The sequence below is a fragment of the Vicugna pacos genome, chromosome 8, assembly GCF_048564905.1.
Source record: "Vicugna pacos chromosome 8, VicPac4, whole genome shotgun sequence".
Classification (NCBI taxonomy): Eukaryota; Metazoa; Chordata; class Mammalia; order Artiodactyla; family Camelidae; genus Vicugna; species Vicugna pacos.
Window position 1 is genome coordinate 6,839,724 of NC_132994.1, and position 15,901 is coordinate 6,855,624.

The following is a 15,901-nucleotide window of genomic DNA, read 5'->3' on the forward strand; positions in this document are numbered from 1 at the left end:
CAGCAAAAAAGAAGTAAAGAGCTAGCTTCAGACAGATATGCAATAACGATTGTTATGGTTAATTATCTTCTCTCTGCAAAGAGCGGCGGAGACTTAAATGCAGAAAACTAATTTTCACACACACATTTTTATTACGAATAGTTCAAACAATAACTCAAATCCTTGACAATTTCATAGAACCATATAATTAAAAATCTAGTGCTTATTAATCCCAGAAGTATGAAAATGAAAGAGAGTTTCTTATGCATTGAACAGAGTAGAGTAATCTCTTTATTAGACACAGGAGAGACTGACCTCATGAGAGCTGTCCTCTTTTTGCTCAAATGCACCTGTCAAGTGAACAATCTTGTTCATGTCAAAATTCCCCCAGGGTGACCATTGCAAATTTCAGGTTGTCCTTTGAGAAATTGTAGCAATTAGAGAGCTACTCATGGCTTATCACAAGGAGGGAGGAATGTGTATGTCAAGGCCTGAGACCTGAGAGGACCCTGGAAACATATCAGGCACCTGTGCAGTGTCCTGTCTCCAGAACCTGCCAGAGCAGCAGGTCCCAGCTGAGGACCAACAAAAGTGATCACAAGATTTTTGAAAAGGTGACTCCAGGGAAATGTTGGACAAGGCATGCAGACTGGTGTGACCATCTGAAATCATCACTCCTTTAGGTCACCTGGGTGATAAAGTTACAGGGCCTTTGCTTGTCCTTCCCCAGTAAGCCTCCTCTCACAGACCCCTCAGAAGTGATGTTGACAGGGAGAGATTTCCTCTTTCTAGATCCAGTTGGAGCACATAATCAAAACATTTTAAAAATGCACTTGCATAGACCTCTCTTATTGTCACAGTTGGGGAGGAGAAAACTCAAGTGGTTTGAAGTCTAGGTCCTGAGCTTTGGCAGTGAGGGTATTTTAATTGGATTTTTGCAGAATTTTGTGTTTGTTCCAAGAGACCTCCAAGAGACCTCTAGACAATTCTGTTAATGAAGAAAAACTAGTTCTTTCAGATTTACTGTAATAAGGGAGATCAACATCCTGGTATAGTTTTACTAGCGTCTCAGAAGGGAAGAGTTATGGGAAGATATGTAAATGCTTTAGAGCCTTGGTTGTGGTTGGTGGGGGAATAACAAGGAAGGACTGGTCAGAGTTTATAAAATAAAGTTTTGTGCTTTGGCGACAATGGTGGATACAACGTGGGGAGAATCTGTTTTAGGGCCCAAGGAATGTCTTTTTCAAGACCCTGGGAACCGTCTCTTTGAAATGTAAGCATCAGGGAGGTAGCAAACCTACCTCCTAGTCCCGCTGAGGGAATACGAGCCTAACTTCAGTGGGCGCAATCAGCAAACACGAAGGCCTACTCACAGAGCTCAATGCTTGCAAACTCAGGAATAACTCGGTGTGCCCCGAGCATCTCATTGGTCAGCCTCTCCCTAATTTCCTCCGGTCGTTTTCCACTTGCTTATGCTAGCACTTAAAAACACACCTGTGTTTTGCTTCAGCAGAGTTGAGTTCCATCTCTCTCCTCTATTGCAATAGTCTTGAATAAAAACTTGCTTGCCTGTTTAACTTTGTTGCAAGTTTTACTTCGATTAATACTTTTCTAAGAATCCAGGTTTCTCGCTATCATGATAAAGAACGGTCACTCACTCCGATCCCTGAAGTCTCTTCACATATCTGTTTAATTAACAAAAGCCAACAATATTAAAAATATATGCCACATATGAGGCCTTAGAGAGTTTCTCCTTATAAGATCTCTTTACTAACTAACTTTGCTAATATAATGGAGACATGACTAATTTATAGAAAAATACAATATAGTCCATGAAATGACAGTCAGCATTATTAAGTAAAGTTGAAAATTTTATCAAAAGTATGTGGTAAACATTATACACGTAGCTTGTTAATTTTGTTAAGAGAAGTTAATTTTGTTCAGTAATATTATGTTTATATATGCATCAGTAATAATGAATTTCCAGAAAGAGGATTTCCAGAAATTTTGCTTTTCCTCTGTTCTCCTGGGAAGGAAAAGATTGTCCACTGTCCAGATTTATGATTTTAGTACATTTCTTCATCAAATAAACATTTTTAATATCATGAATAAAATACAATATGAATTTTTGTATATTTTTAATATTTGGCTTTTTGTACAATGACACAGGTTAATAATCAATTAGTAATACAATGTTAATTGTAAGTATATTGTAATATAATTTAAGTATAAGTATATCATAATACATTTATAATTGTTAACATGACATTTATTATAAATAGCATTGCATATAACCATTGAATTTTCCACAGTAATTCCTATTTGTAGCTATAGCTTTTACTCTAATCATGGGTATATATGAGCAGAGCTCAACCTCTTTTTCGATCAAAGAGCTCATTGAAAATCCGATGAAAGCTAGAAACAGCTTCCTCAAAATAAGTTATCCATACACAAGCATGCTGATTTCATAAAATTTCAGAGGCTTATTGGGGTCCTTTTAAGTAAATTCCTTGATTCTCTATAGATTCAAAACTGAGAAGTCTTTTCCCCTGGAAGTGCAGGGTTGATTCAACTTTGTATGTATCCACTGATACAACTTACTATCTTATAAGTTTTTCTGAGAGAACGCTTATCACCAAATGTAAAATATAGGAAACTGAAAATCTGGACCAGTGGACTACCTGAAAAGATGAGAAACTCTGTTGAAATGCCAAGTATTTCTCAGTGTCAGCAACTACTTGGAATGGTTTTTAAATATAGAAAGTAATTGCAGTAAAGAGTTAAACACCTTCAACATATAATGAAAGAGTTTTAACTAAGCTTTAAATGCAATCTAGGTGTTCATATCACAGTCTTTAGACAAAGGATAGTGTATTTTTTGGCATATGTCATTAGGAAAAATCCATTAGACACATTTTCATTTGGTTCTTTCAGATTTTCTTGAATACCGGTAATAATTATTTTGAAAATAAAGCAAAAAGGAAGGGCTATAATTATAGGAAATAATAATTTGCCATAGTCTGAATTCTGCACTTTTATTCTTTGTTGTTTAAACATTGTATTTTTCAAGATTTTATTATGTGTTAGTGACCTAGATTTCTAATGACGAAAAATACAATGGTTCTTTAATTATGACATTTTCCTCTCCATCATAAAGTAATTTGTGCATTCTTTTGTATTTTTCAGTAGAAATAGAAAATTAAGATACATGAATACTCATAGATTCTAGGCTTTGTGTGTGGTTACCTGGTAATACCTAAATTTTTTTTCCTTGTTTTGTTTTGAATCATCCCATGATTCAAACATCCCAGCATCATGTTCAAAAATATACAAACAAACCGAAGCTCTATATTTATGTGGTATCTGGGAAACATTGCTCCATGTCAGTTTGCATGGGCCAATCAGATCTGTCTGTGTACTCCTGACCAGACTAGGAAACAAGCAAAACAACCAGACAGGAGAGATGGGGCAGTTGCTACAAGTGGGGCAGAGAGAGGAGGAGCTGCTGTCAGAGACACAGGGTCAGGGTCTGAGTGACAGGAGCTGGTGACCACACAAAGTGGCTCTCTCCTGAGCCACTGATTTGCAAATCCACATAATTTGCTCCCCCTAGGAGACTGCACATATGGTTAAACAAGACTGTGCATGCTCAAGAACAATAGTATTAGTATTTCCCAATATATATAAAACAAATACTTATAACAAGAAATCAAGAAAAAATATTCCATGTATATACAGAACACAAGCAAAATTAAATTTTAGAATAAGACTAATTAAATTATATTGATTTTAGAACTAAAACAAATTAACTGAAGGGACTTCCAAGGTAAATAAAGTAATGGAAGGGATAATGGAAAATTTTAAGGTAAATCAAAATTTTCCAGTACAACCTCTGCACAAGAGCACAGACCCACAAAGAAAGAAAGAAAACAAACAAACATTAATCACTGGTGTTTATGTAGATGTTACGTATAAGTAATTGAAGTTGCAGTGTTTTGTATTTTCTAGTTGTTTTGAAAGTGGAGAATTTACATATTGGATGTTTTTTAATAGTATATTAGAAGAATTGGAAAATTTTGAATAAAGTTTACAGATTATAAAACATAATATTAAAATCAAAGTTAATTTCTTAACTTTGATAATTCTGAAGTATTGAAAGAGCATATCCATGTTTTCATAAAAATACACATTTGAAGGCATTGAGGATAAAATTCAATATGATGCAAATTTCAGAAAACAAAATTAATAATATGAATATATATGTACAGATACATATAATCATATATTACATATATGCATATATATACACACATAGATATAGAGATAATAATAAAATAGTGTCATAAAATGCTAATGTCTGGTGTTCTTCTTGTACGTGCTTACTTAACTATAACAATTGTCCTTTAATTTCAGAAACTTTATAGTGGATACACTCTGTATGTAGGAAATGATTAAACACTCAGTGAGAGATAAAGATTTTTCTGAAGTACAAATACATAGAATTACAGACACAGATAGAGAAAGCATATAAATTCAATTATAATGTTTCAGCCGTTAGCTGAGAACAAATAGCATTTGAAAAAAATTCATCTGTCCATGTCAAAAATCTGTCCTCTCCTAGTGAATTTAAAATTCTTGTCTTGAGCTCCAAATAGGAAAAATAGGAAAACATATTCTCAGCTGACTCTTACCCAGCAGAGACTAGATCTCTATAAATCATTAATTTATCATTAAATAATCAGACTGTGAAACCAAATTTCTAATGCTGTTGTCACTGATCGGAAATAACTTACTGGCTATAAATAAACCAAAACCATAATGGGAAAATGGAAGTATTCAGAGGAATGTGAAAAAAAAGAAGTTACCAAAGTTCCACTACAGTTTTGAATGATCTTCTGAGAGCTAGGATATGATCTGGCTGGCTTTAAGTTTTCCACAGGAAGTGCGCTGCTCTGGTGACAAAGTTTGCCTAATTCTTTCGGGTAAATCCACTGGTAGAAGATCTCCAAAAATGGTTAACGTGATATTTTTAAAAAGTATAATCATGACTTCCATGCAAATATAAAATAAAATGGTTGTTAAAATTTTTACTTAATTAATTTATAACAAGGGATATAGTAAAATATTAGAGTCAGCTCTAAGGCAAATCCGAACAACTCACTCAAGGGAAAAAAAAGGCGTTTAGTGATGTAGGAGACAGGTTTTCCATGGATTTGGTTCTCAATATAATATTATTTCCACCAAAACAGTTAAAATTTTAGCAATGTCTGTGTAAGTTTGAGTAAAAATGATTTTAACAATTTTATAGTGAATTTTGATCTATTTAGCTTTTGACAGTTTATGTATTTCTGTCACAATTTGAGAAAAATGAATTTGACTATTGAGAGTAATTTTGATATAAATCAAAACTGAATTTATTTTATCCTTGCTAGAAGGACACCTGAACTTAATATATAAGGGAAAACAAAAATTTCTAACTTTGAAATGATTGTAGCATTGCAGTATATAATGGACACATAAAACTTTTATCTTTTTTTCACAGATGTGTGTAAATGAATGTAGTTGTTTGATGAAAGAAGATAATAAGAGATATTGGCATCTCTGTATTCCAGCATCACTTTGCAAAATGTTTGAGGAAAATACAATTGGCTATGAAGAAACTGGGTGTCAACATGAAGCTATTTATGAAGATGAATTCAATAAATCCAGGTATTTATGCATCATTTGAGCAAAGAATATCACCTACTTATCAAAATTTTATCATTGTATTGATAAGTCATAATTGAACTATTTTATAATATTTAATAATAATGACAAAAATGGTTGGGTTTCGTGCATTAAACATATACATATATGGTTAATATATATTATATAATGTGCATTATGTATTAAAAATACCAATAGCACAAAAAAGAGGATGAGTGAGAATCTACTTATATAGAAATAATTTCTTATGTCACATTAAGATTAAGTTAGTATCTGCAGGAGATTAAATCTGTGATAGATTCTGATCTATGTTAAGATATATATGGTAATCCCAAGAGTAATTATTAAGAAATTAGCTAAAATAATATAGTAAAAATAGCTTCATATGTATTAAAAATTGTCCTTAATATTTTCTTAATACAAAAGAGATACCAGAAGAAAAGAGGTATAAAAAACATGAGGCATGGCAGACATAAATCCAAATACATCCATAATAACATTATAATCAAATGGTTTAAAAACCCAATAAAACGGCAGAGTTTTTCAGGCTAGATAATTTCTAGATATATACAAGTGTATACTGTCTACAGGAGACACATTCAGCATTGAAATTGTACAAGCAGATTGAAAGTAAAAGGTTGAGAAAGATACATTGTTCAAATCGCAACCATCGAGAACTATACTATCTATATTACTGTCAGACACGATAGACCTTAAAAGAGAAAACAAACATTTTGCAATGATGAAAAAGGCAATCCAGATGTAGTAATTATAAACATATTCACCTAACAACAGAGACCAATATACGTGAAATGAAAACTGGCAGAAATGAAGGGAGAAATAACCAATTCAACCAAGATAGTTGGAGACTCCATATCCCCCTTTCATTAGTGGGTCTAACACTTGGTAGAAGGTCAACAAATCTACTGGAGATCTGAACAGCACTGGAAATCAACTAGAACCAGCAGATGAACACTCCACTCAACAACAGTAGGAGAACCTTGTTCTCAAATGCACATGGAGCATCTTGAAGATAGATCACATATTAATACAATTTTTCTTTGCTATCCAGAAAATCTTGGAATTTTTGCATGTAATGTTAAATATAACCCCAAACACTACCTTTCAGCTATAAGCAGGAGTTCTATTCCAAAGTCTAAAATCTATAAGTCCATGATAAAATCAGCTATAGTTTCAAAACCAATGTCTGTAGAGTCAAGAAACTTGTATAAATATATCTTTATGTGAGAGAATATAACATAATTTACTTAGGTTTTTAAAAATTATTTCTGAACCAAGAAGTCTAATGATTATTATTTTCTAAGACAGTTGTAATTTCTGCCATAATATCAGTGACTTTTTTTTAATTAAGATCTTGAATTTCTTGTTTTGTGTGTTTTTATTTATAATTTTGGATTTAGCATGCAAACTTTATTACCTCCTAGGAAAAAAAAATTTGTTTTATATTTTACTTATGGAAAACAGAAAGGAAACTGGACTACGTATAAAAATGGCTTATTCTGTGTGTGTGTGTATGTGTGTACATATGTATTTTTGGTTTTGATTAGTCTGGATACCACTAAATTGCATTTTCTCTAGTGGCTGGATTCTCATGACTATTGCATTTACATGAACTAACGTATTGTTTTCCCCTTTATTGTCCACTGGAGAATGAGATTACTTTGCTTCCTTAAGCTTTATAGTAAAATGATATAGAGGTCATTACTTAATTCATTTAAGCAATTCCAAAGTGGATGTCATTGTACTGTCCATATGCATGCCAAAAATTAATTACAATAAACTTAATTAAAAGGAAGCATTTTTTGTATAATTAAGGTTCAACTATAGCATAGGATGAAACTTAGCTAATATATACATAATTTTCTCTCATGTATCTTTTTTTTTCTTTTGGGAGCAAATCAATATGTATGTTATGCATACAGAGTCAAATTTGACTACATTATGCTTCAGGCTCTGTGACTTTTCATACTTTTTCATATGTCAAACAATAAAAATGTTTTTATGCATGTTAGATGATTTTGTGCTACCTGGGCCATATTTTCATTTTATTTCATAATATCTAAATAACTTTTTATGTGTCTAACCTTTTTTGCATTACTTTTCAAATTATCTTCTGACTTGGGATTTTATGAAGCTATTTATTCAGAACCTTTAAGATGACCTTTCTCTTGAGCATAACCCAATTTTAAAATGCATTTGATGATTGTATCATCAAACAATATTAATGGAGCATCTGCTGTATATAAAACATATGGATCATAATCTTAGAACTATGAGTAATAAGTAGAGTAATATATTTAATGTCTTCTATTTCTAGAATATTTCCCATTAAAGTCTAATGGTGAACAAAAACTATTAATCACCATATTTAAAAATGAGATCATATTTTCAACTTAGACACTTTCACCTAATGCTTTTGCTTTGTCCTTTCAAGCATATCATTCACTCTTTCCAAATTTAAGAATAAATCAAATTAATTTATTTAATAATAGAGTCAGTAAAACATTTGTGAAGTTTTCCATTAGTTAAATTTACTTTCTCAAAATAAAAGCTCTACAAAATTACAAAAATACTTTAAAATTATAAATGCTATATGTGGACCACTATAACTTTCTTGATAATTTTTTTATAAAACTGATATACTTGTCACTGAATAGCTTTCAACTTAATAGCAATTTGTTTTAGCACTGTGTAGCCATGCACACACATGTGAGCATTGACATGCATATTATTAATTAGGATGACGAAATGCTTTACATACTGGTATATGACTAGGTGAAAACTGATGAATGCTTCAGTAAACTGGAGAGATTTCTTTCAGGTCAGTGGTTTTATAGAAATAATTTTGCATTCTGGGGACATTTTGGAGATTTCTAGGGTCATTCTAATATTCAGTATTAATGTCTTCAACAGCTGGCTTTTAGCAGGTGACTGGTGAATGATGAATGCTATAAATCTTTCAATGCACAGAACAGTCTCATGAACAAAACAAAAAGTGTTCCATGGTTTGTACAATTTCCGAGAGTCTCATCATACATTATGTGTGTATATAAAACTTTTTATAAATATCTGAGTCAAATCTTAACTTCATTTTACATACTGACAGAAAATATTTTTACAAAACTTCAATAATCATTGGCTTTTCCAGAAATGAAATTTTCATGTTAATGAGAAAAATATTATGTTTTATTCAGGAATTTATTAGAGATTTTTAACCACATTGGAACATTATATCATCCTGCTTTGAATTTCTAGAATGAAATTTCCCTTGCCAGTCTTCAGTTACAGCTGCCACAACCATAGTTATTTTGACCTTGGGTGGAAATGGCTAAGGACATCCATGTGTCTTCTAGTTCAGTCATTCCTACTAAGGATATATGTTCCATACATAATGACATTCAATTACAAATTAGTGTCCTTTATGTCTTCTTATACTAGAGTTAGGACATCATCTTGACTTTTTAAAAAATATTACATGTGTAGGTAGGTTATATCTATAAATTCTATTATATGAAGTAAAGAGGGTGCCACATAAAAACAAAAATATATTATGAGACAGACAGAAATATATTAAAAAACAGAAAGTATTGATCTGATTTGGTATCCGTTTTGAGAGATATTAAATAATTAAATACTGAAGGAGATGAGGGCTGTATTTAAAGGCCAGAAATAAGAAATCTGATTTTCTCAAGCATGGGCTTATCAGCAAATTGAAGGGGATGTTTGCCTGTTGTCAATGGTAGCAAAAGCTCTATGTTGAAATAAGGAAGAACTTTGGAAAAGTCATCAGTCTGTGCACTTTACATATAGATACATAAGTTTATGTAAAATCACCTTTATATATATATGATATTACATATATAAAAACTATTAAAGTTGTTTTGCTGAAATTTAGTTATTTTTCTTTGCTTTTATATTTTATCAATATGAATTTTGTAAAAATCAGTAGAAATTAAACTATATCAAAAATTGTGATGGCATAAAACATCTAAGAAAAAAATTTGTATTAAATTTTTTAAAGTATTACATTCATACCTCAGAGATATTGTGAATTTGGTTTGAGACCACTGCAGTAAAGCAAATATCACAATAAAGGGAGCCACAGGAATTTTTTGATTTCCCAGTGTATATAAAAATTATGTTTACACTGTAATGCAGTCTATTAAGTATGCAATGGCATTGTGTTCAAAAAACAATGTACACATCTTAATTTTTTAAGTATTTTGTTAAAACCTGCTCACCAACATCTGAACCTTCAGTGAGTCAATCGTTTTGCTGGTGGAGGGTCTTCCCCCATGCCAATGGCTGCTGGCTGATCAGGGTGGGGATGGCGGAAGGTTGGAGTGGCTGTGACAGTTTCTAAAATGAGGCAACAATGAAGTGTGCATCATCAATTAACTCTTCCTTACAGGAATGATTTCTCTGTAGCATGCAATGAAGTTTGATAGCATTTTACCCACAGCAGAAGTTCTTTCGAAACTGGAGTCTATCTTCTTAAACCCTGACACTGCTTTATCAACTAAGTATATGTAATATTCTAAATTCTTTGTTGTTATTGCAATAATCTTCACGACGTCTTCACCAGGAGTAGATTCCATCTCCAGAAACCACTTTCTCTGCTCATCCATAAAAGCGACTCCTCTTCTGTCCATGTTTTGCCATGAGATTACAGCAATTCAGTCACATCTTCAGGCTCCATTCCTAATTCTAGTTCTCTAGCTATTTCCACCACATCTGTAGTTACTTCCTCCATCAGGTCTTGAACCCCTCCAAGTCATCCACCAGGGTTGGAATCAACTTCTTCTAAACTCCTGTTAATGTTGATATTTTGACTGCTTCCCATGAATCATAAATGTTCTCAATGACATCTAGAAAGGTGAATCCTTTTCAGAAAGTTTTCAATTTATTCCACCCAGATCTGTCAGAGAAATGACTCTCTATGGAGCCTGTAGCCTTATAAAACATATTTCTTAAATAATTAGAACTGAAAGTCAAAATGCCTCCTTGATCCCTGGATGTTGTGTTAGCAGGCATGAAAATGACTTGAATCTCATTGTCCATCTCCATTAGAGCCTTCGGATGAACAGGTTCATTGTCAATGAGCTGCAATATTTAGAAAAAAAATCTTTTTTTTTTCCTTTTTCTGAGCAGTAGATCTCCACAGTGGGCTTAAAATATTCCATAAATCATGCTTTAAACAGGTGTACTTTTTTGCAGGCTTTATTGTTCCTTTAGTAGCACAGGTAGAGTAGATTTATCATAATTCTTAAGGGCCGTAGGATTTTCAGAATGTTAAATGAGCAGTAGCTTCAACTTCAGGTCACCAGCTGCATTAGCCCCTAGCAAGAGTCAGCCTGCCCTTTAAAGCTTTGAACTCAGGCATCGACTTCTCCTCTCTAGCTACGAAAGTCCTAGATGACATATTCTGGCAATAGAAGGCTGTTCCATCTACATTGAAAATCTGTTGTTTAGTGTAGGCACCTTCATTAATGATCTTAGCTAGACCTCCTGGAGAACTTGCTGCAGCTTCTACATCAGCACGTGCTGCTTCACACTGCACTTTCATGTTATGGAGACGGCTTCTTCCCTTAAACCTTGTGAACCAACCTCTGCAAGCTTCAAAGTTTTCTTTTGCAGCTTCCTCACCTCTCTCAGCCTTCACAGAATTGAAGAGAGTTAGGGCTTGTCTCTGGATGAGGTTTTGGCTTCAATGAATATTGTGACTGGTTTGATCATCTCTCCAGACCACTCAGACTTTCTCCATCTCAGGAACAGGGCTGTTTTGCTTCAGCATCACTCCTGTGTTCACTGGAGTAATATTTTTCATATTCCTCCAAGACTTCCTTTGCATTCACGACTCAGCTGTATAGAACAAGAGGCTTCGATTTTGGTCTATTTTGGTTTTCCACAAGCCTTCCTCATTAAGCTTAATCATTTCTAGCTTTTGATTTAAAATGCGAGTCATGTGACTCTTCACTTGAACAATAGAGGCCAGTGTAAGGTTATTGATTGGCCTAATTTCAATATTGTTATGTCTCAGGGAATAGGGAGGCCTGAAGAGAGGGAGAGAGATGGGGAAACAGCAGGTCAGTAGAGCAGTCAGAGCACACACAATGTTCGTCTGTTAAGTTCTCCTTCTTATATGAGTGTGGTCCATGATACCTCAAAACAATTAAATAGTAACACCAAAGATGACTTAACATTGATCACCATAACAAATAAGAAAAAGTTTGGAATATTATAATTGCATATGATACAACCAAGCAAATGCTGTTAGAACATGTGCTAATGGACTTCCTTGATGCAGGATTGCTGCAAACTTTCAATTTGTAAAAAATGAAATATCAGTGAAGTGCAATGAAGTGAAGTGAGATAAAATGAAACATGCCTGCAATTATTTTTGATAATCATCACAGATGTTAATCAAAATAAAATTTGCTTGTTAAACTGCAATTGTTACAGATCTTTTTCTAAATAATTAATGCCATAGGAATTTCTTAGGAATTTAACACATACCTTCAGTGTATTCAGTAGGGCATATTACTCATCTAAATTGATTTTTAAATATAATAGACACAATTCAAATATAGTTGACTAAATCTTGAAATACTTGAAGAACATAGAAATTGTGAGTCCCTCTTTAAGTAAACAAGGTAAAACAAATAAACAAAACCCAGAATATTATTCAGCACAAGAACCTTGTCAAAGATGGAGAGGAAATCTCTGAAAATGAATTAAAGACGAGTGTAAAGTATATTTAAACATGGACATAAAATTAAATAATCCTAAAACCAAGCTTACGTATGATATAAAAAGATTAAAAAATAACAAAAAACAAACCAAACTTAGAAATAAAGGACATTAGGATAAACTGTATGAGTAGCAATTTTCTTATTTTTACAAGGAATATACCAAAAGAGATTTAAGTGCTTAATTTGAAATTTTAATTAAAATCAACAAAATCATAAAACAAGATATAGTGAGCCAAAGTTAAAAGGAAAAATGCAAAATTACTCTAATTTTCTAATCTGTATAGCAAGATTTTAGTAGATAATCTCTGAGGTTGTTCAGTGAAGAAATAGACTGTGTAGGTTATATAATTTTAAAAAGATCAAAATATGCCAAATATTACAAATTATAAGCTATAAATCACATCACAAGCTAATTCATAAAGAAATCAAATGCAATTCATAGAGTAAAATAGGTAACAAAGGGATTCTATAAACACAGACACACACACAGATAAATCTATAATAATTATTAAAATAGCTGTGATATAGAACTAAAACAAACCCAATTCTATATTGTTTAAAAAAGATTCATAACAATTTGAAAATGTAAGACATACAATAGAGGGAAAAGAATAGAAATGCTAACTAAAATAAAATGGGAACTACAGACTACATTAGCTATATTATATCACTGTAGCATTCAAAACACAGGATTAAACCAGATATAAAGTAGTCTACATTTAGTTTTATGTTAACATACTAGTAACACTTGCTTCAGGTCAATGTCATCTGCTATTAATGTAGGTTCTGGAGAGTACTGAAGAATACGATCAAATACAAATATGACAGGAAAGTCATAGGAAAAATAAATAGCTTTTTCCAAGCAGACTGGTGAAAATTGAAATAGTGTGTAGTACTCAGTGCCCTCCAGGGTTTGGAAAAAGCAGTATGAAAATGTAAGTTGCTAACATCTTTCCAGGGAGCACTCTGATGTGATTTACTGAAGTTAAAAAAAAAGAAAGGAAAAAAACAGTATTCCTTCTGATTAGGCAAATCCCGAAAGGGAGTTAAGTATGGATGCACTTTATAGGATACACCAATGTATTTGTACAAGAACTTCCATTACTTATAATTCTTATTGCAACAGATAAAAACTTGGCATAACTTCCATGTCTTCAGAAGGTAAAATATTATGGCACATTCATACAATGGAACACTTGCAACCTGTGAAAACAATATATGCTAATTTGGATTGATATCCAAGATGTGTCATTAAATGAAAAGTGGAAGCTCTAAAGCATTGTATATGGCCAGGATATGCTCTCTATTTTGAAAATTGAAAAAAATACAATAAATAAATAAATATATATAGGTAGGTAGGTAATAGGTTGATATGAAAATGTTAATGCAAAATAATAAGGGAATGTACAAAGCTTTGTAAATGGTCATCATACATCTAAAATGTTGACTGTACTGGGTCAAAAGAAATTTGAAACACTCAGAAATTGGGACCAAATAGTTTTTTTTAACTGCAGTTCATCAAATTATGAAAAGGTGATTGCACACACACACAAATCTACTCTGTTGAAGACTTTCAAAATAAAACCAATATCAAGAAATCAATATACAAAATGCAGGAATCAAGTGATATATATGACCTTAAATTTGTACCTCCATTCTGGGCCCACTACCCACATACTGATACCGCCTTATACTCCAATTGCTTGGCAGACCTCTGGATGTGTATGTGTGATAAATGTCTCAAATTTGTTACAGCAAATGCAGATTTCTAGTTTCTACCTCAAATTTCTTCCCACCAAACCATCCTTTTAGTCAACAGTGCTATAGTTTCCAAGCTGTTAAGACCTAAAAGGAAGGAATCATTCTAAAACCATTTCTTTTCTCACCTCCTACAATTAATCTATCAGTTAATACTGCAGATTCTTTTTTGAAAGTATATCCTGACACCCTACTCCTAATCCTCTGCATGTTCTAAATCTCTTACCATGTCATATGTTGCTGAATCACATCATTTTCTGGGTTATTGAGCTCTCCTTAAATCTGAGAATACCATAGGAATAATTAAATATTCTTGCACAAAATATCTTGTCCATTAAAAAATGTCATGTTTTAAAAATGCTTGTGGAGTAGCAAACAGTAATATGACTAAAATTGGTATGACTGAAGCACACAACTGCATAATTATTTAGGCAATATATATATAGGACAGCGTGTAATTTACCATCCCAACCCAAACACTTTTCAAAGTGAATGAGCATTATTAATAATCAATATAATATGGTTAAACCAAGTATGACATGGACAGCCTTATGTGACGGTCCTTTAAAATTTACCTAGCTTTTTTCAGTGACGTGGGAGGAGCAAGTGAGAAGGCCTTGAAGGGGGGTAACTGCGTTCTCTAACTTTATTTCAGGTGAACATAAGCACGTCTGATATGGCTGGCAAATGACTAACCTGCCCAGTAATTAATAGACTCAATCGTCCTCTATGAACCGGATCTAGTACTGACAACTTTATAAATGAGAAACTATTCATTAAGAAAAATTATTTATGGAATTATATATGCATTTATAATGCATATCTGTAAAAATTATGTATAAAAAAGAGAATATTATTTATAAAATAAGGTGGAGAAGAAGAATTAGAACAAACACCATTGCTCTGAGTATGTCAGAGCATCGACTATACTGCCTGCCATTCACAAGCTCAGTGATCCTTGGCAAATTGCATTAAATGGCCATGTTTTTCACATGACAAGAAGGATCTGAATTAACTGAACTTTAATGTTCTTGCTGGCTCCAAACACCTGCCTTCATATAAATTTATGAGTGTAGTGACTTAGGTTCAGAAGGTTAATTTTCATTAATCATAACAAACGAAGTGATTTGACATTGCTCTTCTCAGCTCATTATCATTTTTATATGATGATTTTAAATGTCCTCTGAATAGTTGGCAAAGGATACTTGAAAACCGTAACACTTTAGACCAAAGATTATCACTCTATTTTAGAGTTCTTTCTCACCTTATGCTTTCTTTTTCTTATGCCTTCTTTGGATGTGTTTGCAATATCCAAAGAAACAAATGTGGTGTGTCATATAACGTATAATCATTAACATGGCATCTCAAAACCTGCAATACCTAAGGTGGTGCCTGCGTATAAAGAAGACCCAAAAATGTGGTTTCAATACATTTAATAAATAACTGATCTACTGAAAGTTGTGTGCATATGAAATGAAGAAACACAGGTTAAAAAGCAATATCTCTCTCAACTCCAGAAAAAAACAAAACCCCTTCTTTGTTGATAGCCAGTCTGGCTGTCACCATTAAACCTACAAATATTTCAACTACATTTACATGAAACACAGACTAAATTTCACAATTATCTTGAAACAGAGAAAACCACATTAATGCGTGGACAATATTGGCTACATGAAAATTACTAT

At 32.7% G+C, this 15,901-nt stretch overlaps 1 protein-coding gene across 1 annotated transcript in view; it reads left to right on the top strand.

The window, feature by feature from the left end:
• The window catches only part of EYS (eyes shut homolog), a 1,174,088-nt gene that overhangs the window by 120,787 nt on the left and 1,037,400 nt on the right, over nt 1-15,901 (top strand). Inside the window, 1 exon segment of the mRNA XM_006211933.3 lies at nt 5,522-5,688. Within this exon segment, the coding sequence (XP_006211995.2) occupies nt 5,522-5,688 (167 nt within the window).